Source organism: Molothrus ater, chromosome 1 (assembly GCF_012460135.2).
Source record: "Molothrus ater isolate BHLD 08-10-18 breed brown headed cowbird chromosome 1, BPBGC_Mater_1.1, whole genome shotgun sequence".
Classification (NCBI taxonomy): Eukaryota; Metazoa; Chordata; class Aves; order Passeriformes; family Icteridae; genus Molothrus; species Molothrus ater.
The window spans coordinates 113,832,613-113,856,675 of NC_050478.2; the positions used below are offsets into that span (position 1 = coordinate 113,832,613).

Genomic DNA, 24,063 nt, shown 5'->3' on the forward strand with positions numbered 1-24,063 from the left:
AGAAAAGAAAATTTAGCACAAGATCGAGACAGAGATGGACAAATGCCAAGATAAACCAGATAAACATTATACAGAGATAATATATCACTTTTTTCATACATCTACACTTATTCACCTTGGGATACTCCCAATTATTTTTAGGACCTTACTCATTTCCTAGATGACAGATTAGAGATGTTACATTGTCAAGTCCTTGTGACTAGTGAAGGAAAGTTATGGAAAACCCCTGTGTCCTTCTGCTTTCTTTAATCTCCTAGAAAATAACTGTTATGTCTCCAGACTTCTAGTCTGAGGCCAAGAAATGTCATTTGAAGTCAAATTAAATAGATTTGTCCATCCAAGAGTCACAGTAAATGCACTAAGGACCTTGCATGAAAATAGGATTTGGAAAAGGCCATGCAGATACTGTTTGCTATTCTTAGTAAGCAAGGTGATGGCATGTTTCAACTTTCACCTTTACACCAGAAATTGTAATAGCTGACCTTGAATGAAATAATCTCATCACCAAAAATATGCTATTGTAACGATAATGTAGTTTTTTACAGCTAGATTTAAAAAGGCAAATTCACTTACAAACAGATTACATCATCTGCACCTCAATTTCATCTCTGGAGCTAAAGGAAATTTGACAAAGGAGTTGAAATCTCTTTGTTTATGTTTGGAAAGTAAATTTCTGCAAAAATATGAGAAAGTGAAATATTTTATTGAATAGATATACAACTTGAAACAATTCTTCTGGAAGAAGAGTAGTGTTGATTAAGGAACATATACTGAAAACTTCAGTACATTCTCAAAAGAAAAATATCAATCTGAATACAAAATTTAGGTTTTTTATATGGAGACCTAATGTCTGCAGCACTGAAATGCCACTTATTTTTAATATCATTCATGCAAACAACTCCACTGCTTTTCAGAAGGATTTTGCTCAGTATCTCAAAGCAGCCTTCAGCACATCTATCCTGCATAGGACAGATGCTGTTATTTTCTGTGGTTTGTAAAGTGCTAAGCATTTCACAGAAACTTACAGAGCTGGCAGTCTCACTCACTTCAGATATGACAGAAAAGAAAGCAGTAAACAAAAGATGTTGAGGGGAAGGAAAGTTGGAGGATGTGATTATAAAATGTAGTAATGCAGGAATGCTTGACCATGGCACTGAAGTAATAAAAAATTGCAAATCAAAACTCATATGTGCGTGAGGATAAATTTATTTTTTAATATGTGTGAAAGACACATATATTATGTCTTTTGGGATTTTTGAAAATAAAAATCCTCACCTTAACCTTTTAATTGATTACTCTCCTGAATGAAAAATGAAAAAAATCAAAAAGCTGCTTGACAGATGGAAGTCACTGTTCTTTGTGAAATAACAGACTGCTAAGGGGAGTGACAAACAGAAATATGTAATACAAAAAGGGAAGAGGAGATATTTCTACTTTACCTTCCCAGTAGCCTGCTGTAATTTGTCCCATAGGAAGCAGATCTTGCAGTACCTTTCTGCTCACTGAGTCATATTGATATTATGAGGGTCATTTTTAATAATTTTCAAAGCTCTCTCACAGGGAAGGCTTTGGTTTTCCCCTATGAATGCATAGTTGGAACAGAATTTTCCAACTCACTATACAATGCCCCCCCAAAAATTACCTGCATCTGCAATGATGTGGATAAAAATGTTAACATTTTATTATTTTAATGCTTATAGAAAGCCTTTCTTTTACATAACACACTGAAAGTTTTCCTCTATGACATTCCAGTTAAAACATCACACACTGTAAGAATGTTGTAGGCACTTCAGGGGTATGAGGGTTTTCTATTTTTTCAGAAAGAATTTTGCTTGATTTTGTGAAAAATTCTCTTTTACAGCACATGCATTTTAGACTAACTTGTGGTCTGTTAAAGGTTAAGAAAAATGCTGTTCTTAAAAGTATTATTTTTCCCTTTTATGGATGAGCACCAGGCTTTAAGACATCAGTGTAAATAGAGTTTCCTGTTCCAGGGAAGTTTGGCTACTGCAGGAGCCCAAAGGTCCTTTGGGAAAAGCTTGATAGGAACTATGAGTTGAATGTGACCTGAGGCTCCAGGAACCAAAGAGCCAGAACTGAGGGAAACACATTTCACAGCCCTTTTGTGCAATCTTAAGTCCCAAAAGCACTTCTGGGAAAGTAAACCCTTCATCATACACACAGCATTTCTTGCTAGATGAGTTCTTATGCTAATGGCTTTTAGAAATCATTCTGTTATCTGTAGATCTGTGACTTCTTTCCTTGAAGCTTGCTGTATCTTAAAAAAAATCAGCAGATTTGCAGAAATGCTGAGAAGGAATAGGGATGCTGAGCATTTCTCCATGGCTGGCAGGCATTGTGCAGTATCCAGTCCAAACTGCAGTTTTGCATTCAGCACTTTTAGAAATTTTATGAAGAAAGTAAACTTGAATTCCTACATGCATTCTGTTCCATTAGAAATGCTAATTTATCAGAACTATTTGTTTTTTTTATTCAGAACTCAGTGTGGCATTTTTTCCTCCTCCTTTTCTCTCCCTCTCCCATTTACAGCTGGGCAGAATTCACTGGGCAGAAGGAAGGAGCAAAGCAAGAGGATTTAGTGTGATGCAGAGCAACCATCCCACTTCTATGTTAACAAGGTGCTTCTGTGAATATCACTTGGCTGCTGCATTTCTTCCTTCACTCGACCAAGTTTTAATTGGAACTCTGCCACAGATTTTCCAATATGACATGAGATGAATCGTACAACCTCAAACTCTACTCTTTATCATTTTAAAAGCAGTAATAACTCTCAGTGGGTTGTGTTGTTTTGGTTTAGTTTGGTTTGTTTTGCTGGATGTGTTTTGGAAAACAAAGACATTATCCCCTGCCTCTGAAAGTACTGCTGTAATGCAAATAATTGAAACATTAAAATAATTTGGAATATTTGAGGAGCAACACTCAATTGTTTATTTATTGTTTCCATTTGCTTTCTTAGTACTGGTTTCTTTCTTTTAGCGTTACCAAAAATAATGTTTCAAAAATTAATTAACATTTTTAAAGAACTCAAAATATATTTTGAAAAAAAAAAAAAGCAGGTAAATTCCATTAACTGGAAGGATTGGAATGAAGTAATGTATTCTAGATTTTCTTCATAACCACTCTTTGTGTTGCAAGAAGCTGTCCTTTGGAAGCCTGGAGAATAATTTGCATAATTAGGAATTAATTCTGTTAGATTACCTCAAATTTATAATGCTGAAATTAAGCAATCATCCTTTTTTTGTGACCTAAACTTTAAAAAATAATGTTCTTTCTCATTGTCCAAACTTTGGGGATGTTAGGCAGTTTTCTATAAGGGTTATTCATGTGAAGAAAAACATTGGGTGTGTGCTTTCTAAAGACCTCAGTAAATCAACAAAGCTATACATAGCACAGTCTGATGTAGTTACCAGCTGATATTTCTGCAAAGACACTCGAAATGAGAGAGGAAATTCCAAACTTCCTTATTATTCCAACATGCTGAGCTTGCTAGTCAATAAAAGATTTCCAAGTTTTATTTAGTGTATTGGTGGCATTTGGCTGGTTCCAGTGGCAGGTATCCTTTGTTTCCTGCCCCTTGTTAGCTACTAACTTTTCATTAGAGTTGCATTTCTGAAACACTCCATTTTTATTATATGAGGTATAGCAATCAAGCTATTTCCATTTAAGCATCCCAGCTACATCCTCTTTTGCCTGTTAGCAGGCAGAACTAAAACTATTATATATGATACTGCTTTCTTTTCCTGTTGGCAGGAGGCAGTATTACAATAATAGTGTCATGGAGAGTGTGTCTCTTTTGTGTATGGCATTTGGAGACCTCTGCTTTTTGTTTTATTAAAGAACACTGAACGTAGAAGGGACCATTAATCCTAAATGTTGAATATATTTATATTTCTCTGTTCAAGCTTTTATTCATGTCATCATAAGTCAGTCAGCTTCTGCAAACCCAGGCAATGTGAGGTGAAGAATAAAGAAAAAAAAGAGAAGCAAACCAGGCTGATGAGAAAGAAATGTCGTTAGTAATTTAACAAAAAAACTCTGTTGGTATAATGGGGAATTAAACAAAAGCAAAATGAGTATACTCATGCTAGTGGTTAGAACAGTCATGTGATTAAAAATCTCCCCTTTGACTAGAATGGGCATATATTTAAACAAAGTAAGAAATATCATTCTATTTCTAACACACAAGAAAGACTCAGCTGAGGAAATATGTTAAATAATGCACGTGGATGTGGCTGAAATGTCATAGAAAAGCAACAGGCAAAGAGTGATTAATAGATAGTGGAGCAGATGCTCTAAGAGAGATTTAGTGGAAGACTGTCTCTTACCTGGAAGGAAAATAATTGCATAAATAAATTTTGTATTTAGCTCCCACCTCTGCTCTCTGGGGTGCAATTTTCAGCTCTGTGCTGGGGCAGGGTATCAGCACATTCCCAGCCATGTACCTGTCAGCCAAGCACATGTACCTTTTTGCATCTTTTTTTTCCTTGCTTAGTAGATGTGACTCCATTTTAAAAACAAACCTGTTTTATTTAGTGCATCAATTTAGTGCATCATTTTTTTAGTACATCATTTTTGTGTTTTATTTAGTGCTAACAGCACCTTGAACTCAAGATTTTGAGATAAGAGGGTTAGGATCTATTAGAAGACACAGAATGATATTGACAGAATTTTCCCTTCAAATATGCACAGTAAGTTTAATTTTCCAGGCATGAAAACATCCTAGAATTGTTGTCGTGGCAAAAATTAAAGGCTCTGTAAGCTAACAGTTGGATTCTTGTTAACTTATCCTGTGGATAGCTCATTTTCATTTCCTTTTATTTTATTCCTCCTCAGATTTAAAAGCAAAACATTCCTTTTCAATTTTGTCAGAAAAGAAGAGCAGTTGGTACTTTTGTGGTGAGTTTTGATGCTATTGATATGGGTGCTCCAAAATATGATATAGGTGCTCCAAAATAAACAGCAAATTCCTGAAGCTGGAAGTTTTTCAGGATTCTGTGTATGCATTGCAATCCTGGATAAAAGCATGTTTGGCTAAATCTGCTTATCTTTTATGCAGATAGTCTGGTTGGAATTGCTGTACAACATTGTTGCCAGGTATTTCTGAAGGAGGAATGTACATATATTGTTCATAAACTCTTTGGATTAAAATTCAATAATCTCTCACTTAACCTCAGAAAAAGTTCTTTATCAGAAAATCATACCAACTATAAAGCTTGTCAGAGCTCAAGAAGGCAGCATTTGATCGTGGGGGTCCAAGTTAAAAGCTGTTTTTCATAATCTTGTATATGTTAGAGTATAACATTTATTGAAGCAGAGCTGAAAGACTTCTGCAGAGAGTCTTGACCTGTCAGGCTCCTTGATACTTGCAGAAAATATTTTCTGTTTGTATAACTCTGTGATTTCTGCTCCTTAAACAGAATCTTCTGTAAACTTCTCCTGTACTAATACCTACTAGAAAATAAATCCTGTGGATTTTTTACTGTTCCATTTTCGCACTCTTTTTTGTAAATCTCTTACCAAATGCTTCATGTTGTGCTTGGTCATAGACAAGCACAGGGGAGCTCCAGGGAAAGGGTGTTTGAGCATAGCAGCCTATAAAGTGAAATTATCTGTACCCTACTCTGGGCCACCATGGTACTCCTACAGCTTGAGAGAAATTTGCCATGTCCTTTAAGAACTATTGCTGGGAATTAATCTTCTACATTTCATTGTGTGGGACACTGAGCTCCCTTCACTCTTTCAAAGATGCAGTGTGTGTTTTCTTATTCCCATACTGGTGTAAAATAAACAAAATTCCATAAATGTGCTGTTTCAGTGTCACTTTCAGCAATAGCTGTTGTGTATTTGAGATATTCTTTGCAGTCAAACTCATCACTGACTTGATTCCAAATAACTGAGGGTGGTAGGCTGAAATAAAATTCAAACATAAAGTCAAAGGATTTGGCCAAAGCCATGTTTTTTATGTGGACTGTGACATTGGTCTCTTTAGAAAGTGGGAAAAGCAATGACTTATGCTGTGAATGTACCTGCCTAAGTATAGCAGTGAGCTGTTAAGACTACAACTATTACCAGAACTTTTTTAAATTGCTGCACTCACAAATATTTGGAAGCATTCTTGGTGTGCTCTGGGTAAAAAAAATACCCAAAAAAACCCAAAACAAAAACAAAAACACCACCCAAATCAAAAGAAAAAAAGAAAACCCACAAAACACCAAAAAGACCCCCAAAAACAACCCACAACACAAAAATCCCCAAACAAAAACAACAGCAAAAAAAAAACCAAACCCAAACAAATCTCTTTGTTTTTAAGAGAACTAAAAAGTCTCCCTAGAAATTTCTATACAGTAAATCAAGTTAGTATCCTTTTGAAATTGTCAACAACATCCTGAATGCCACTATAATCTTCCATCATAGTTATTCCTATGCATCCATCTTCTGAAAAATGAGAAATTTTCCAGTTTACAGCTAAATCATCACAGGCCACTTTTTTTTCCTTGGATTCCTCTAATTATGGGAAGCATGAGAAAGCTGACCTTCCCTTTCCTCACCCTCTTCATTGTACATCAGAAGCTGGTATTTTTGTCTGTTGCAGTTCAGACAATGTCAAAGTGGAGGGGATCAAAAAAAAAAAAGAAAAAGAAAAACAATAACTAGGGCTGTCTGCCCATCCTTCCACTGTGTGAACAGGGAGGGTCTGAGTCAGTGCTTTTCGTGGGACAGGATTCCATCAAGACTTAACACATTAAAAAAAATTGTTTTGATACCTCAGTAAATGGTGTGATTTTGTGGGGGAGACCTTTAGAAGTACTTCTCAGTTGTGCATTACTATCCACAGAACTGGTACCAGTGAAAGGAATATTTTTAAGTACAGATACTAATGCAAATGAGGCTTTGGCTACTAATATTCAGATTCATAGACACAGTTTTAGAGTCCTATTTTAAAAAGTTGGCTGATAGATCTGGACTATTTTTTAGTGCTGTTTCTCATTAAATTAATTTCTTAAGTGTTATTTACTTTGTTAGATATTGTTCTGTTTTTAATGCCTGTGGCTGTTCATCTTGGAAAGAGGGATGCACAACTTGAGCAGAAAAATGGTACCTATTTCCCAAAATTCTTAATAACATGAAAACTAATTTTACTGTTATTTTACCATTTGATGATAATTGGGCTTTTTGAGAGGTGTTGTGTCTGTGACTCAATATGGTTGCATCTTTTCATTACTTTGCTGAGAATTTTTTTAACTGTTCCAAAATGTGTGTTTAAAATGGTAGTTATACATTAAGGTATAAGGTAACTTCAAAGACAGCTTTAAGAAACAGAGGTTTAAATTTTCTTTATCTCTGTCACAAAGTTTATTTGTTGATTCTGAAGGAATTAAATTGATAAATGCAGTGCTCAGGTAGCACCCTGTGACATTTTAACCTGGGTTCAAAGCTTCTCTTGTGGTTCAGCTCCCTCAAAGAACCTTTGATGTTCTTACATTCATTCACCCCTCATTTGCTATTGTCTTAAGTATTTACTTTCTGGAGTTTGTTTAGGAAAGGTATTCTGGGATGTAGCAGTGTGTCTTAAAACAAAACGATGGTAGGATAGAGATGCTTACAGAGATGTTACTTACCTGTCACCTGTCAGGTACTTACATATAAATTGCAAGGTCAATACAAAACCTGTATCATTCTGAACTATTAAATGGGGGAAAAAAACTGTACATTTCCTTGAAAGATATTTCTGTCATTTTCTCTTTGGGATGGTTTTCACATTTGAGTATTGATTTTAACTGTTTCAACTTCAACAATAAATTTAGAAAAAAATCCTTGAAACTCATTTGAAAAATAAAGTTTTCAGAATATACTTACTTTGTGTTGCCCTTATAACTTAAAATATTTGGGGTTTTTTTGAGTGAGCAATAAGTAATATGTGTGTGCAAAAGACTTATTCTGCTCTGTTCACTGGAAATACTTAGTACCTCATGAGGCACTTGATATCAAGGCTGACTGGAACATCTGCCTTATCTTCATCACAAGGCTGACCAATGGGACCAATGTACGTTATGCAGAGGTTGAAAATTAAACTAGGAAGAAGTAGCACAATCAGAGCATGCAATGCAAAATCAGAACTGGACAGCTGCAATGTTTTCTCAAGGGGAATACTGCCAAGAGATTGTTTACCTAATTCCTGGGTATAAAATCTATTTATTCTGTTTTATTTTAGAAATGCTCCTTTTCCAATCCCTAAATGAACAAGGCTGTGTTATGATATTGAAATGGTAAAATAATGATTTAAATATAAATGAAGATAAATTAGCAAGTTCTAAAATGAAAGATAAATACTAAGATATTTTTTCATTTTTTATTTCACTCAGAAGACTAAAGGCTAGAAGGAACTTCAGGGGCTGACTGGTCTTCCCCCTCACAGGTTGCTCAGACAGGCTGTGCAGTCTCTACCCTGAACTGGCTCTGGGTGGCTCTGCTCCAGCAGGAGGGTTGGACCAGGTGACCTCCAGAGGCCCCATCCAGCCTCAAACCATCTGTGATTCTGTGACCTGAAGCAAAATCAGTTGTGGGTGTGCCATTTTTAACAGATATTTGCCAGCTTGATTTTAAGATGTATTTGTTCTCTGTTTATAAAAACTGGAATGCTTTATCCATAGGCAATATATTCCAACACTTCCCCGTCTTCAGCTTCTTTGAAACATTTTTCTTATCATTACAGCTAAATTTTTCCTAATGCAGGTTAACTCTGTAATGATTTTCTGTCCTACCCTCAGTAGATATTAATCTAAGCTGAATCAGCTATCTAGAGAGGTGAAAACTTGTCTATTTGAATGTTGCTTCAGAGCCTAGAGAGAGCATGCATAGCTACCTAGCCCAGTGTGGTGGCTTTTTTATCTTCTTTTCCTTTCAGCAGCATGATGTTCTTGGCTGGTGTTTACCTGCCATCTACAATTACCCCTCAAGACTTTTTTCTTTCTTATTGATTCTTAATTATGTGTTTCTCATCTTTCATATAGATTATTCCAGCCTTACTAAAATACCTTGAATTTGTTCATGTTGAGTTTTATCATACTATGTTTAGGCCATCTGTGTAAATTTCAAGATAATTTTAATTAGTCATGTTCTTGAAATCTCCTTACACTCCTCCTCACTTTGTGGAAGTTTGTAAGTTTAATAAATATAAACCCTCTTCAATCAACTTGGGAAAAGTTTATTTTTACAACTGGTTGATCCATATAAGACTTTAGTCTAGAAATCCTTCCAATTTTGATAGTGAACCACTGATAAACAATCTCTGATTGGTTTTTTTTGCAAAGAAAATAAGTATAAAAATTTACTGTTGAAATTCTTCTCTATGTAAGTTTTGCTATTGAGGAAAAAAGATATCTGTGAAACTTAGTGCAGACAACATATGTATCTCTAATTACTGTACGTATTAATAGAGGAAGTATTCAACATTTCTGTGCAAATTTTATGTAAAGAACACTTTATATGTAGTTGTATGTAGTTGTTGCTTGGAAGGGGGATATAACTGTAATCTAGTAATTCACAACTGGAACTACCCAGAGTTTACAAATGCAAAATAAAAAAAAAGACACCTCTTTTTTTTTTCTTGGGGGTTCTCCCTACTTATCTCTAACAAACTATTTCAAATCCCTTAATTAAGAGCCTGAAATAAGGCAGTATGAAGTCACTGTGTAAACAAAACCATAAGGAGCCAAAAGAAATTATCTAAATTGGAATTTTACCCATACTTATTCAGCAGTACTTAGACAGCAGTAGTAGTGTAACTACAAAAACTTAGCTGACTAATCACTATTTGCTAGTTTGCTTTTCTTGTAATTAGAGATGTCAGTACAGTTTTAAAATCAGTGTTCAGCTTGCCATTGTGCTTTTTGTAGTGAAAATAATGGAAAAAAATAGGTACACTAGTACTGGTTATATAGTCAAATGTAGTATACAGTAAATAGTTATTTATATCCTATAGTGTATATATAACATGTAATGCCATCTTTGTTCCATGTGCATTGTTTGCAACTTAGCAGTTTTCTAGCCTCAATATGGAAAAAGGTAATTAAGCTTAAAAGAAAGGAGAGTTAAGCAGCAGTTCAGAACAGCTCACAGGATGCTCAGTAGAAATAAAGGTTTGGGTTCCTCATGACTCAGTTTCTTTTGATTTACTCTTTTCCCAATTGTCTGTGATCAACCTGTTATTGCTAATCACTGACCAGGCACCCTACCAAAGACAAATCTGCTAAAGACTCCTAATGATGCTCTGATTCTGCCAGAGCTTTAACAGGAATGTGGGAGAAAGGGAGCCTAAAGCCAGTCCCTTTTAGTTCAGCATGGAACTGTGCTTAAAATTGGAGAAGAGAAACGGACAGGCACATGATCCATGGCTGCCTTCTGCTCTGTTGTGACTCTGGACAAGTTAGCTAGAACATTTGTTTGTCCTGAATTCCCAAAGGTCCAGAACAGTGTCAGTAATGCTGACATATCTTTGTAAAGATGTGTTGGGTGAAAAATAGTATTTAAATGCCCTTTGGAGTGAGATGATATAAAAAAAAAAAAAAAACTGGGTTAGAAACAAAAGGCATGAATCCTTTTTTTTTGAATGTCCTTAGTTACAAGGCAGGAGCAGTAAGCAGAGCCCTGATAAAACATCACTTCTAGTTGGTCATCTAGTGTTTCAGTCACGTAGGCATTCTCAAGGAGTGTTGTATCTCCTTGAGTCTTGCTTTATTTCTTAATATAATGGTCATTTGACTTGTGACAAAGTTAAGCTGCAGCTGCTTCTGTGATCTTGGTCTGCTCAGTTGTAGACCCTTGGAAATCTTCTGAAATGGTAGAAATCAGCTTCTTCCTTCCTGGATAATTTTTCAGTTACACTTGCAGTTATTCCATAGAACTGAGGAGTGGCGAGAGCTCCTCCTCTTAGGTTAACCAGAAAAAGGACTTAAATACTTGAAATCAAGAACTTTGGGTTATTAATAGTTTGTTGTTGTGAAATTTATAGAATTGATTTTGATTTGTTACTTTCTGGAGAATCATCCTAATACTGTTAACCTAACATCTAACCCTTCTTTAAAGATTCAAGCTGGTTATCCATTTTTAAATTACTTTTACCAGAACAGTGGATAATTATTAGTTCTTGAAAGAAAATTTTCCCTAGTGAATGTATTACACTTGTAAAACAACTAGGATACATATATTGATTCTGGCTGGAAATTTAAAATGCAACCTTGAACACTTTGTGATCTTCCCAGTGGAATGCCCAAATTACTTTTGGTGCCAAGTACTGTATTTAATCCACATTATTATTTAAATTCTTTCTGGTAAAAGACATTAAATTAATTAGTGACTAAGTTATATCACTGGTATTTGCAGAGATGGAAAAGTATTTTTTCACAGTATCTCTATCAAATTTTGTCATACAATTATGCCTTTCTACTCACCTCTTATCTCAGTATTTTTGGACAGATTCTGATCTACAACTATAAAAATAATTTCTTTAATGCATGGTTATTCTGTGCATGAAATCACATTAAATACATGTGAACCTATAAACTCTTGTTGTGTGGATAAAGATGAGCAATAATCTCATTTGTGAAAGCTGCCAATAATCAGCAATCTGTGCATTTGTCTTTATAACAAAAAATTTGTTTTAATCCTAATTAAATATATATCTTGGATGTCTGTATACTTCAGTAGTACATTAGAAGTTTTTGTAAACTGTGTCATTGCAGCTATCTAAATGCTCACTGCTTATAGCATTATACTAAAAGCCCTGTTAGTCTTCTACTATAGTACTAAAAGAAAAAATACATATCCTATACCTCTTCTGGTCACTATGATTTTAATCCAATCAATTCAACATGTAAAAATACACCTGTAGTAAGATGGGAAAGTGTTTTGTCAAAGGCTGTGCAAGAAATCTTTTGTTTCATAGAGCATCTGAACCTGTATCACAATCTATCAGTTTTCAAATACAGATTTCTCGAATTTCTGTTTTATGGAAAATCACTAGCAGAGGAAAAATGGGTGTGAGTAATTTTTCTCTTTAGATAATAATTCATGCTTACTAATCACTTAGAGGTAACTATGAGCAGAAGTAGCCAAGGAAATTTTGAAACAGGAAATTTGAAATTTAATTTGTTGAGATAGTGACGCAAAAGGCCGTGGTTTATAAAGACATGCATAAAATTAGTAATCATGCCACCAAAAGATCTGTAACAGAATTCTTTATTTTAAAGACTGCCTGTGGAATATTTTACCATTTTGTGTGTGCTTAACACCAAGAGCTCTTCTGAGCCAAAAAGCTGTATGCACCTGACAAAGGGATTTCCAGATTCTTTACTCATTCCCATATGTAATTGAGTATGTCAATATCTTTATTTTATCTTCTTGTTTCAACCTCAGATTAACTTGGTAAAGTGAAGTTCTGGTAGGCTGGTGTCTAGCCAGTGCTGTGTTGAGATTCAGTATCTATGATGGACCAGTGAGTCCCCATTAATGTGGAACCTTTCCAAAAATAGGTTATAGACCCAGCCTGAGTTCTGTAATCAAACCTTTAAATAAAAATCAGCTGGCTGTATTTCAGGATGTTTCTGAAGATACAGACTGCAAAGAAAATTCTGAGAATTAGTTAAAAAAAATTGTACAGCTATTAATCAGCAACTTATGTAGTATAATTACTTACCCAGATCAAATTTTTGTTGCTTGGATTTTGCTATTGAATTAGTCTGACAAGAGGCAAAAAAATGTGTGGCTGCACTATTGCAAACCTGAAAGGGAAATTTTAAACGTGACTGCACCAACAAATATGCCTTCTTTGGAAGGGAAATAATCAATGGGGCTTGATTTTTACTTATCAGTAGTTCAGGTCTGTGCTGTGACATCTACTGACTGCTGCCTCACAGTATCTATGAAAAGTGCTGAGGAAATGCATTAATCAGTAATTAGGAAAAAAACGTTAACTCAGAAGACTCCAGAAGTGAAAGTAGTAATTTAATAATATCTCATGATATTAAGGAAAGGAAAAGACAGATATCAGAAGCTATGAAACTGTAGATAATCTTCTAGTGCCAGAAGCACGTGCTTACTGATGTAGCTATGTCTTCACTAGCAAGATTTTCCTGTTTAGATAGGCAGCAGGGGAGTTTTGCTGGTAAACAGATCTTCTGTTTACCTGGCTAAAGATTAAAAAAAAAAACCCAAACCAAAAAATCAAACCACCCAGCCACACAAAAAAAAAACCCCTCCACCTTTACGGCTCTGCCAGGTTCTGAAAGCTGCCAAGGGACCCCTGCATCATGCCCTGTTCCAAACATTGTGTGCACACACAGTCTGGCCCTGGAAGGAGCTGCAGGTCCTTCCTGAGCAGGACATGTTCCAATGTTAGCTATGAGCTCAGACTTAATTCTGTACTAATTGAAATGCAAATTATGTTACTAAAGCTTTACAGCTGGACTTTAAAGAATGTATGAGGTACACTAATATGTTAGAAGGCTGATTCTCCCCTTGAGGAGAGGTAAAGTGAGAAGGGTCTGTCTTTGAAAAAAACTTAATCTTTCTATTGAAAAAGCAATAGTTTTCTTGCAAGAACCTGGCTTAAAGTGTTCAATGGCAATGTATCACAAATACAGTCTAACAAATAGTAACAAGAAGCCTACCTAGGACAGTATAAAATCACCTTTGTCAGTGACATGCTGCAGATACGTAACTGGTTTCTTCCAGACACATTCCATTTGAAACTCTAATGTAGCAACTTCTTCAATAAAGAACATTTTGTGCTGCAGAAAGAACTAATCAAGCAGCTACAAAAACCCTTTACACTCCGTCCTTTCCTGTTCACAGTATGTCCGTGTGCCTCCCTTAGTTGGCAGCTACTCCTCCCAGCAGCTGTAGAGTTTTTAACGGGGTAGTTCTGAGGACCCAGCAGGTTGGCTGTACTACAAATATCGGCTTTTGGGGAAAATGGGCTCCCTCTGCTGAGTGGTTGAGTGGTTGTCAACTGAATTCCCTTCGTGCTTTGGGTTGTCTTAGCACAGATTTTGTTATCAAGTGGTATTCTCAGGGTGCTTGAGCACTTGCATGTACTGACATAAAATGTGTTCCTAGCAACTGTCAACACTCATCATCTTGATTTCCTGGAGCAGCAGAGGGCTTGGATATAAATCTTGCAACTTTTCACAGCTGGGAGGGAAGGCTAGGAGACTGCTGCAAAGAGATGCCTATGGAATATTAGGTATTACAATTGTGTCAGATAATTTTGGTGTGCTTCAGTTCCAACTCTGGCCTCTGTAGCTGGTTAATATTTCTTAAGTATTTTTCCTTTCACCCTGTGCTGAGTGACTGACTACCTTTTCTTTTTGCATGTTACTGATGTGAACCAAAGAAGCATGAATACGCAGTCCTTTTGTGGCAAGTGTATTTATACACATGTAAACCCAGAAATTAAAATTGTCTAGAAATCCACCTTGCTTCTTCAATTCAAACCTCTCCAGGCTGTGATGGTAGAGGTCTGTTGACACTGTGCATCTACATAAACTGTCTCCTAAACAAGACTTGACTAATTTTTAAAAAACAGAAAAGGCCATAAAATTTGTCATTGAGACAAGGTTTCTAAATTGCATGTTCATGCAACTTTCATCTAGAACTCAGTTAAACAGGCATCCTATCTTAATGGAACAGGTAAACTGGAGATAGCTGGGTAGAAATCGTCTTAGATCTTGCAGGTTGTTTGCAGTAGGAATGAGGATCTCTAGTCCTTGATCTAGCTACAGAGAAATTTTATTGAAATTCCTGGTCTTCTTTTTTTAAGTTTTCAGTTCTGTGTGATAACCACTCTCTCATCCTTTCAGTAAATACCCTTCAAAGGGTGTTGTGAAGATAAAAATGTGATGTTAAGGGGACAAAGCAAGAGGAAAGGGGACTTTCAGCCTTGGGTTTTATTCAAACAGAAATAGGCCAGGCAAGTGAAATAGGTGTGACTGCTGAACTGCAGCTAGGCAATTCTGAGCACACCTCAAGCCCAGGAAATAATGACTGGATCAAAAAAAACCACCCACCCGCATTGTTCATTGTAGCTTGGAGGTTTGTGAAGCTTAGCTGTCTCTTTTGTGTTGTTACTTCTTGTGCCAGGCATCATCCCTTGAGGGGCTGTTTCCTCCTCTCTCACAGCTCAGTGGCAGTCAAAGGTGTTCAGAATACTGAATATTAATTGTTCTAGGCAGAGAAATTGTAGATTTCATTGTGCCCAGTAGAGAAAGCAGATGTGTGTCAGTGAAAGCACTGCAGTGTGGCAGTGTTAGAAACATGATCAGATTGACTGCTTTGGATTTGGAAGATGTACTGATGTCTTTTTGTAATAATCTACAACTTTAAATTGTATCTAAATGGAACCTAATTGAGATTTTAATTAATATTAATAAACTTTGTAAGAAAATTATGAATATGAAAATTAAAAGTCACTTTCTCCATTAAGAGTACTCAAAGAAAACAAATATCATAAGACAAAACAGCTGCAGCTCTCAAGAAATTAAACCAAACTAATTTCTCAAACCTTCCAACTGCCTCATGAGTGAGGTCTTTTTCTTGTGGTTTATTTGACTAAATAAATGTTAAGTGTCATCTGTTGTACACTTAGTCACTGAATGTAATTGCAAAGATATAATGAAAGTCCAGAACATTTCCACTGGGCACATTTGAAAATTAAAACTTTAAACAATTTGGGTTTTTTTATTTGCTAATCAATATAAAATTTTGTATTCCTACATTTTGCTTATAAAGAATTTTGGTCAGGTAACAGAACAGGTATTTTTAAACAACATTAACATTGCTTCTAATTTCAGTGATTATGAATTTATTTTAAAATAAATGTATCATATTGTCCATTTTGGAAAAAGGTTTTCCCATCTTTTGTGTTGTTGAGGATCTAAATCCACTCTTAATTTCTGTCTGATCTTACCTGCTCATCACAGCTGATTCATCAGAACTACAAATGGGAAGATGTTGATGTTTGAATTTAGTCTTCATTTAGTATTTTTATTAGTGCTTCTAACTTACTTCTGCTAAACAGCTAACATAGGATTATTTCCTTATGCTAAATCACTGATCATCTCTTCTGTGACAATAAGTAATTAGCATGTTAGAAGCAACTGCCCAGTTACAAGCCCAGCTACTTTCCATTTGTATAATAAAACACTTTTATTCAGGCTAAGACAAAGAACTTCACCCTTTGAAACTACTGTAAAATACTTCTGCCTACTAAATAAAGCAATGTATAGATATACATTACAAGACTGTAATAGCATTATGCATAGTGTAAAGCCCATCATCTAGAGATTATCTGTGATATTCAGTCTTCTGGCTGTATTAAGAATATTCTAGGAGCTGAGTGATGCCAGTGAAGCATTTTTTTTTTCACTTCAGTGTGGCTGAGGTCAGCTTTTTGATTCTACAGTTATATGACTTGTCCTTGACTAGTCCATCACTTTGGTATCTAGCATGTAAGAATAAATCTTAGAGTAAAACAAGTTAGCAGTAACTCCACTGACATAAAACCAGCATAAATACAGAGGCTGGGCCAAATTGCCTAGGTCAAATCAGATCTCTGAACTTTTGGAGTGGGTCCAGCATTGTATAAAGCATTCTTTTTTTTTTTAATAATTTTATTTAATGACTTGTATATACTTAAATATTTAAAGTAACAGGACTTCTGTTCTTGGAAATTCAAGTGTAGGCTGGTCTCAGCTACTGTACTGCTCCATGGTCTATGCAACTCATTCTCAAACCAAAGGGCACAGAAGTCAAAATGAAGCTGGAAACTCATGTAATCAAACTGTTGACAAAGGAATATGCAACAGGTGTGTGATATTAGTCTCATTAATTTATCTTTATATTAAATAAGTATGTAAATTTATTCGTATAAAGGGTGATGAGACTTAGGTCCAGATTATGCTGTTAGTGGTCTGAGAGAAGTGTCACTTCTATGCTTTACTCGTGAAAATAATGTTATTTCAATGTCATTCAAACTTTGTTTGGGTCCACATATTGTCGGTCTGGAAGAGGCATTACAGAAGTACGGAGCACTCAGTTAATCATGTCCCTTCCCACTGGTTCCGTTTGGTTTCTGCCTTCAGAAGGGGGCAGGGAGGGCGTTCCGGGCGCCTTAGAGCCCAGCCCAAGCAGCCACGTCGGGGAGATGAGTTAACCCCTTCCTAGGAGAAGCCGCGGTCCAGGCTCTCTCCTGCACTGCAGGTCCTCCGGGACGTGTTCCATCAGAATTCACCATTAACTTCATTGAAAAGCCATTTCCTTCAGACCGGGAAGTTTTCTGATCACAGGCATGGTACATGGCACCATGCAGTTGAAAGAACGATGGATGGCGAGATGTATGCATATGTATATGTGTAAAGAATGTATTTCCTAGCACCGAGAAAAAAGGATGAGGGAGACAGGACGGTAGTCCACGGCTCTCCTTTCTCCTGTGAGCTCGCCAGACCCAGGGCTGAGCCTGCCCAAAGGGAAACACCGCAACCCCTGCCCTACCGCGGGAGGGGGGTTGGTTGCTGCTGAGCCCGGTGCAGATAAATGCACATTTCTCTCCAGCCCCTTTCAGACTTCCCGCTTCCCCTCGGCACCCAGGGGCTGCGGGAGGGCTCCCCCTTCCCGAGGGGGGCCGGCGGCAGCGCCGGGGGAAGGGGCAGCAGCGGGGTCCAGGCCTGGCCCAGCCTGCCGGCCGGGCACCTCACCTGGCGGGGGGACCTCGCTCGTGTCCGCCGGGAGCGAAGCGCTCTTACCTGGCAATGGGAGTCGCGCACGTCCCGCTCCCCCCGCCGGACTCCCTCCAGTCCTAAAATGCGGGGACAGCGCTGCTTAACACCCCCCAAGCAGGCGCGCACAGATGCGGGGAGCTCGCTGTGCGCGGCCGTGCTGTCCCACAGGCAAGTGCCCGTCCCCGAGCCCGCGGCGACGGGACGCGATTCCAGCCAAGCGGCTCCGCTTCGGATGCTGAGGGCAGCTGGAGCCTCAAGCTTTCCTCGGGTCTGTGTGCATTTGCTGGAAAGCAACTTGCAGATTAAAGTGAGGCAGGCGAAGATGCTGGGGACTATTATTTTTCTGTAAAGTAATTAATGGTGTTTCCAGAGTTAGAGTTGCTGAAAGGGATATTTCGCATTTTTGAGGTTTTGATATTTTTTTCCATTCAATAGTGGATCCTTCCTGACCAGGGCCTTTGCAATAAATTCACTTTCCTAACGCAAAGTCCCAAAAAGTCTTCATTCGGGGAGATTTCTTGTACTATGCAGCGCTGTCGGGCTCGGCTGCTTTCATTTAGTGGTTTTGAATCGCTCTAAAGAGGCATAGTGTGCTGTCTTTAAATACACGTTTTTTTTAAAGAGGCTCTTGTCTTGGGAAACTGCTCGATTTGCAGGAAACCCTCCGGATGTTTGCTGCTTTTCATGTGGCATTTGTGGTCGGCTCTGATAACGCTGGGAGCACCACTTCCAACACCGCATTCTGTAATGGACCTGAAATAGAAACACAGCTCTCGCCGGAGGATCCCCACTCCGCGCCCCCGCGCTGTGTACCGGCGGGTTTAAAAGGTCAATAAATCAGAAGGATGAACTCTCGGTGGCATTGTTAGGTTGGGAAAGTTAACGAATGACCCCAGGAGTCGTGCGACCACGAAGGTTTCAGGAGTGTCAGAAGAAGCTCCCTCTTAAACGCGGCGGGGAAGTGAAGTCTAAGCGACTGGACCGAGAAGCAGCGCAGCGCTGCGTGTTTTAGAGTTACAATTCGAAAATACCTAAACAGCCAAAACAAAACGCTAGAAAAGAAGGGAGATGATCTGTCTATAACGCCAGGGGCACTTGAAGGGTCACAAACTGCCAACATTTTCTGTACAAACCACGGAGCTTTTACTTTCTCGGCTTAGATTCAAAACACACCTTTCTTTCTTTGATCCCAGATCAATGAGCTGTAGAAACGGTTTCAACAAATCTCCCAAACAAAGTCAACTGTAGTTGCTTAGTTTATTACCTCATGTTCATTATACAGAAAAACATTTTCCTTTCTCCTGAAAGTGACAGCCCTAAAAATTGCTGCAAGCTTTATGTGCAAGCAGTCCCTCTACTCGCTGAACTTTTTCAGTAAAAGCCCCTACGGGATTTTTTCGCTTGGCTCAATTCTGCTAATTAGAGCGAAAGGGAAAATTTGGCGTTTTAACACGATCAACTGGTTAAAAAAAGGTAATACTGTCTCCTACGGTTTAAACTCCTAGTTGGTTAGTCCTGTCCGAGTCAGTAATGCGGCGTGAGCTGGGAGCTGCTCTGGGAAGCAATGGAAACGGACCGGCTCCCTTAGAGCAGCGCGTTGTTGCCTACTGGGGTTCTGTTTTGCTTGGAAGGCTTGTTGCTTATTCCCTCAGCTGAGTACTCTGTTATCCGCAGGGAAAAATACACACGCTTTCCTCACGCATGAGTTTTCTTTAAACACGATTCTGATACTGCTTAATTCAGAATTTTCTCTGGGTATCGGCCGTGCGTCCGTGCGTGACCTTTCTCGGGGCGGCTGGCCTGGGATTGAGGGCTCTGAGTCCCGGCACGTCGGGTCGGGAAATGTCACAACCTCAGCCATAAAACTAAAGCCATTGGTACGCCAGCCTTGCCCAGGTGTGCCCTAAGGTAGTGTCCCAAAAGCGCTGGACTAAAAACGAGTGAAAAAGCACTTTATTCCCGACGAGTGTTGCTGGTTATCGCCAGTTCTGAGCTGACGGTCAGCTTTTGCAAGCGCAGCGTCACCGTTAATTTATTTTACAATCAATTCTAAGTGCATAATACTTTTGCAGGAATGGCGCTATTATATACTAGTTTGAGATTAATTTAAACACACATATATGTAGGATCACTGTTTTTCACCTCTGCTGCTTTTTAGAGCATGTAATATAAGGACTAAAAGCAGGGTTGTTTGAATCGCTGCCTCTATGCTGGACTAGCACGAGTGTTTGAATGTAGGAAAAGAAAATGAAAACTTTTTGGTTTGGTTTAGGCAGATATCAGTCTTTTGGTAATAGTTTTGCAACAGGGATAAATATGCTATACTTGCAACAGGGAAAATATGCTATACTATTATGTTGGAAACATATAGCTGGTTTATAATCTCTAAAAAGCTGTAGGGAGCAGGAAGCTAAATATAAAAATGTCTGGGAAATTTTCTTCACCTGTGTAAGTCCCTGGCAGCTCTGCTACTGCGATCTCTTCTTTTTAAAGCATCTGTCCGTCAAGTGTAAAGGAGCAAGCTTTACGTTGTGCGAAACAGGAAATTCAATGTTAGAATACGTTAATGGTTATTCTGACTTCATTCATTTAATTTCAGCGAGAATTCTCACAATATTGGTTTATTTGATCAAAGTGGCTACCCAAACAAAGGTGTCCTTAACAAAACAAACCCCTTTGATCTTCAGTTTAAAGCTGAGCAGTTTCTCAAATAAGCATTGATGCATTTAATAGCACCACATAACAATGCAAATATTAACCAAGGTCCATGAAAACTCCGTATTCTACATTAGTTTGTATGCCAAAGGAGACCATAAAAGGTGCTGAGATAAAATTCTATTTATTCTGAAGCTATGGACATTTTTCAAACATCAGTTCGTAATTACAGTTTATTTATTTGGGCAAATCAGAGAAATCCTGATAACGTAATGCCACAAGAAATGAGTACTGCAAAGTTCAACGTATTAATAATAATTACAAGGAATATTTATGCTTTTGGCAGACACTGAATAACTGTATTAGGAAGTATGAAAAAAAGAGAGAGGATATGTATCATAGGGTTTACTATGGGTTCAGCATCCTGCTGTCCGGGGAGCTGAGCTCTTTCATAGGCTTACAAGGAGAAATATGCTCAGGTAGCGCTAGAGGGTAAGAAGCTGAAGTGCAAAGCAGAGATGATGACATGTCTTCCCATTACCAAGCTACATCCCAAATCTGCCTGCAGGAGAAGCCGCTTGTGCCTCTCAGAGTGTTACAGGATATACTACTGGAAATACTCTGTCCCGTTCCCCTCTTTCGTATCAGCTGCGCTCAGGGATGTCCCTTAGCGCCCGGCCCCGTGGGCCGCTCTGCGCGGCCCTTGCGGAGGGCAGGGCTGATGCCGGTGGCGCTGCCGGTGCCCCGAGGCACAGCCGGCAGGGTCCCCCCGCGGGGGCGGGGGCAGCGCTGGCCGCGGCGGGGCCCGCGATGCGCTCAGGTGCCGGGCCGGGCCGGGCCGGGCCGGGCCGGGAGGAGCCTCGGGGGCCGCCCCGCGGGGCAGCGCCGCGGGAGCCACGGCCGCCGTCCGGCTGCGCGCCCGCCCCCGCCGCCCCATTGGCCGCGCCGCGGCTGAAATAGGGCCGGGCCGGGCCGGGCTCTGGCAGCAGCGAGCGGGCTCCGAGTGCCGAGGGTGTCGTGTGGGCTTTGGCCGCAGCTGCCGGCTTTGGCGGCGCTCGGCAGCGCGTCCCGTCCCGTCCCGTCCAGTCCGGTGCGGTGCGAGATGAGCAGCCCCGATGCGGGCTACGCCAGCAGCGACGACCAGGTGCAGGGGCGGTGCTCGCTGCCCATCATGATGCCGGCCATGTGCCCGTGGGCGGCAGAGGCGCTGAGCCCGCTGGGCGAGGCGAAGGCGAAGGGCGGCGCGGCGGCGTCGGGGCCGTCGGGCGGCCGGAGCAAGGGCGAGGCGCGGATCCGGCGTCCCATGAACGCCTTCATGGTGTGGGCGAAGGACGAGCGCAAGCGGCTGGCGCAGCAGAACCCGGACCTGCACAACGCCGAGCTCAGCAAGATGCTGGGTGAGCGAGCGAGCGAGCGCGGGCGGGCGCGGGGTCCCGTGGGGCGGATCCGGGAGAGCGGGGAGCCCGGGGAAGCTCAGGGTCGGGGCTGTGGGCGGCGAGCGGGGGGATCCGTGGGCCGTCGGGCCGGGGTCCCCGGCGTGGCGGTCGCGTCCGAGGGCGAGCGAGGATCGGGCACGGCGGGGCTGCGGACTGCGGGGGCGGTGTCGGTGTGGCCGGGAGCGGGCGTGGGTGCCGCAGGGTGAGCGGGCGGTCTGACGGTGTCGGTGGGTGCAGGTAAATCGTGGAAGGCGCTGTCGCTGTCGGAGAAGCGTCCGTTCGTGGAGGAGGCGGAGCGGCTGCGGGTGCAGCACATGCAGGACCACCCGAACTACAAGTACCGGCCGCGGCGGCGGAAGCAGGTGAAGCGCCTGAAGCGGGTGGAGAGCGGCTTCCTGCAGCACGGCCTGGCCGAGGCGGCGGCGGCGGCGGCGGCGGGGCCCGGGCTGGGCAGCGAGGTGTCCGGCGGCGGCGGCGGCGGCAGGATGTGCGTGGAGGGCCTGGGACTGGCGTACGGCGAGCAGGGCTACGCGGCGGCGGGCGCGGGCCACTACCGGGACTGTCCGCCGCTGGGCGCCGCGTTCGACGGCTACGGCCTGCCGACGCCGGACCCGTCGCCGCTGGACGCGGCGGAGAGCGAGGCGTCCTTCTTCGCGGCGGGGCTGCAGGAGGAGTGCGCGCTGGTGCCCTACGGCTACGGCCCGCACCCGGCGGCCGCCGAGTACCCGGCGGCAGCAGCAGCAGCAGCAGCGGCGTCCGAGAGCCCGTCGGGCGCGTCGCTGCGGCGGCACCTGGCGCCCGGGGAGGCGCTGGGCGCGGGCGGGTCGCTGCAGGGGCTGCTGGGCTGCCCGGCGCCGCTGCACGCCTACTACGGGCAGTGCCAGCCGCCGGGAGCGGGGCGCGGCCCGCCGCTGCCTCCGGGCGCCGTGGGGCAGCCGTCGCCGCCGCCGGAGTCGGCGCCGTGCCGGGAGCAGCTGGAGCAGCTGCGGCCGGAGGAGCTGCTGGGCGAGGTGGACCGCACGGAGTTCGAGCAGTACCTGCGCTTCGCCTGCAAGCCCGAGCTGGGGCTGCCCTACGGCGGCCACGAGGCGGCCGCGCTGTCGGCGCCCGAGGCCGCGGCTCCCATCTCGTCGGCCGTGTCGGACGCCAGCAGCGCCGTCTACTACTGCGGCTACCCCGACTTGTGAGGGGCTCGCTGGGGCCCGGCACGGACACTGGCACGGAGGCGCCCGGCCCCGCTCCTATTTATGTAATTTATTTGAATCTTGAGAACTGACAGGGTATCTGTGACCTACTCGAGGTTTAAAAGGTGATGTGCCATCTCGCTGTCCAGGTGGTGCTGGTCTTACCATCACTGTCTGACTGTGACATCTGAAACTGTTGCTGCGATGGAATGATGATACTGGGGCACACAGAGAATATAATTTCTGTGATCTTGTTAGAGATCCATATGCTTTTGTATGTTTTACAGAATGCTGTGTTTTATATGATGGATTTGTACAGAATGATTTTGCACTTTTACAATAAAGGGAAAATAATAAAACTGGTCTCTGATAACTCCTCCAAGAGGTCTTATCGTCCTTTGTAATTGGTTGTTACTGCCTTTCAAACTATTGTGAGTGTCCCGTGCACTATGCATTAGGTCCTCTCACACTTTCCATAGACAGTCTTCCTATGTTTCTCCTGCTTCACCTGGACAAAAATTTTAAGCCTTCCATAACTGCCTACTCCCGGCACTTGGTTTATTTTCTTTTCTCCACTTCCTTGGTGCTTTCTTATAGAGCCAGTTAATATGATTGATTAAAAAAAAAAAAAAAAAAGACCCACTTTACGTTTCAAGTGTTAAAAATCTCTAGGTAAGTGCCTGCTGTAGTAGGTTAGGGTTTGCTCCGTTTTCAATGGAAACAGGGATGCTTTGATGGGACGGGTGGATAGGAGCTGGTTTAAGCAGCTCCTGGAGCAGATTGTCTTTCGTGCCGCCGTGGCTGCCTTGCTGCGCCGGGGCGGGGGGGCTGGCGGTGTATCCGATCTCCGCTGCGCAGATCAAGAGCTGTAAATCAGGATTCAAAGTAAGTGAAAAATTACGACACGAGCCTCCAAAGGGGGAGGCCGGCCGGGAGCAGCCCACTCGGCACTCTGCCACAGCGGCACCTTCATCCCTACCTCCCAGAACCTCA

At 41.5% G+C, this 24,063-nt stretch overlaps 1 protein-coding gene across 1 annotated transcript; it reads left to right on the plus strand.

Moving 5' to 3' along the window:
- Positions 1–21,533: 21,533 nt before the first annotated feature.
- Positions 21,534–23,427, plus strand: LOC118701831 (transcription factor SOX-17-like). Its single transcript, XM_036406760.2, has 2 exons — positions 21,534–21,847; positions 22,124–23,427. The coding sequence occupies exons 1-2, from the start codon at positions 21,553–21,555 to the stop codon at positions 23,071–23,073; spliced, it is 1,245 nt and encodes a 414-aa protein (XP_036262653.1). The 5' UTR covers positions 21,534–21,552; the 3' UTR covers positions 23,074–23,427.
- Positions 23,428–24,063: the final 636 nt, after the last annotated feature.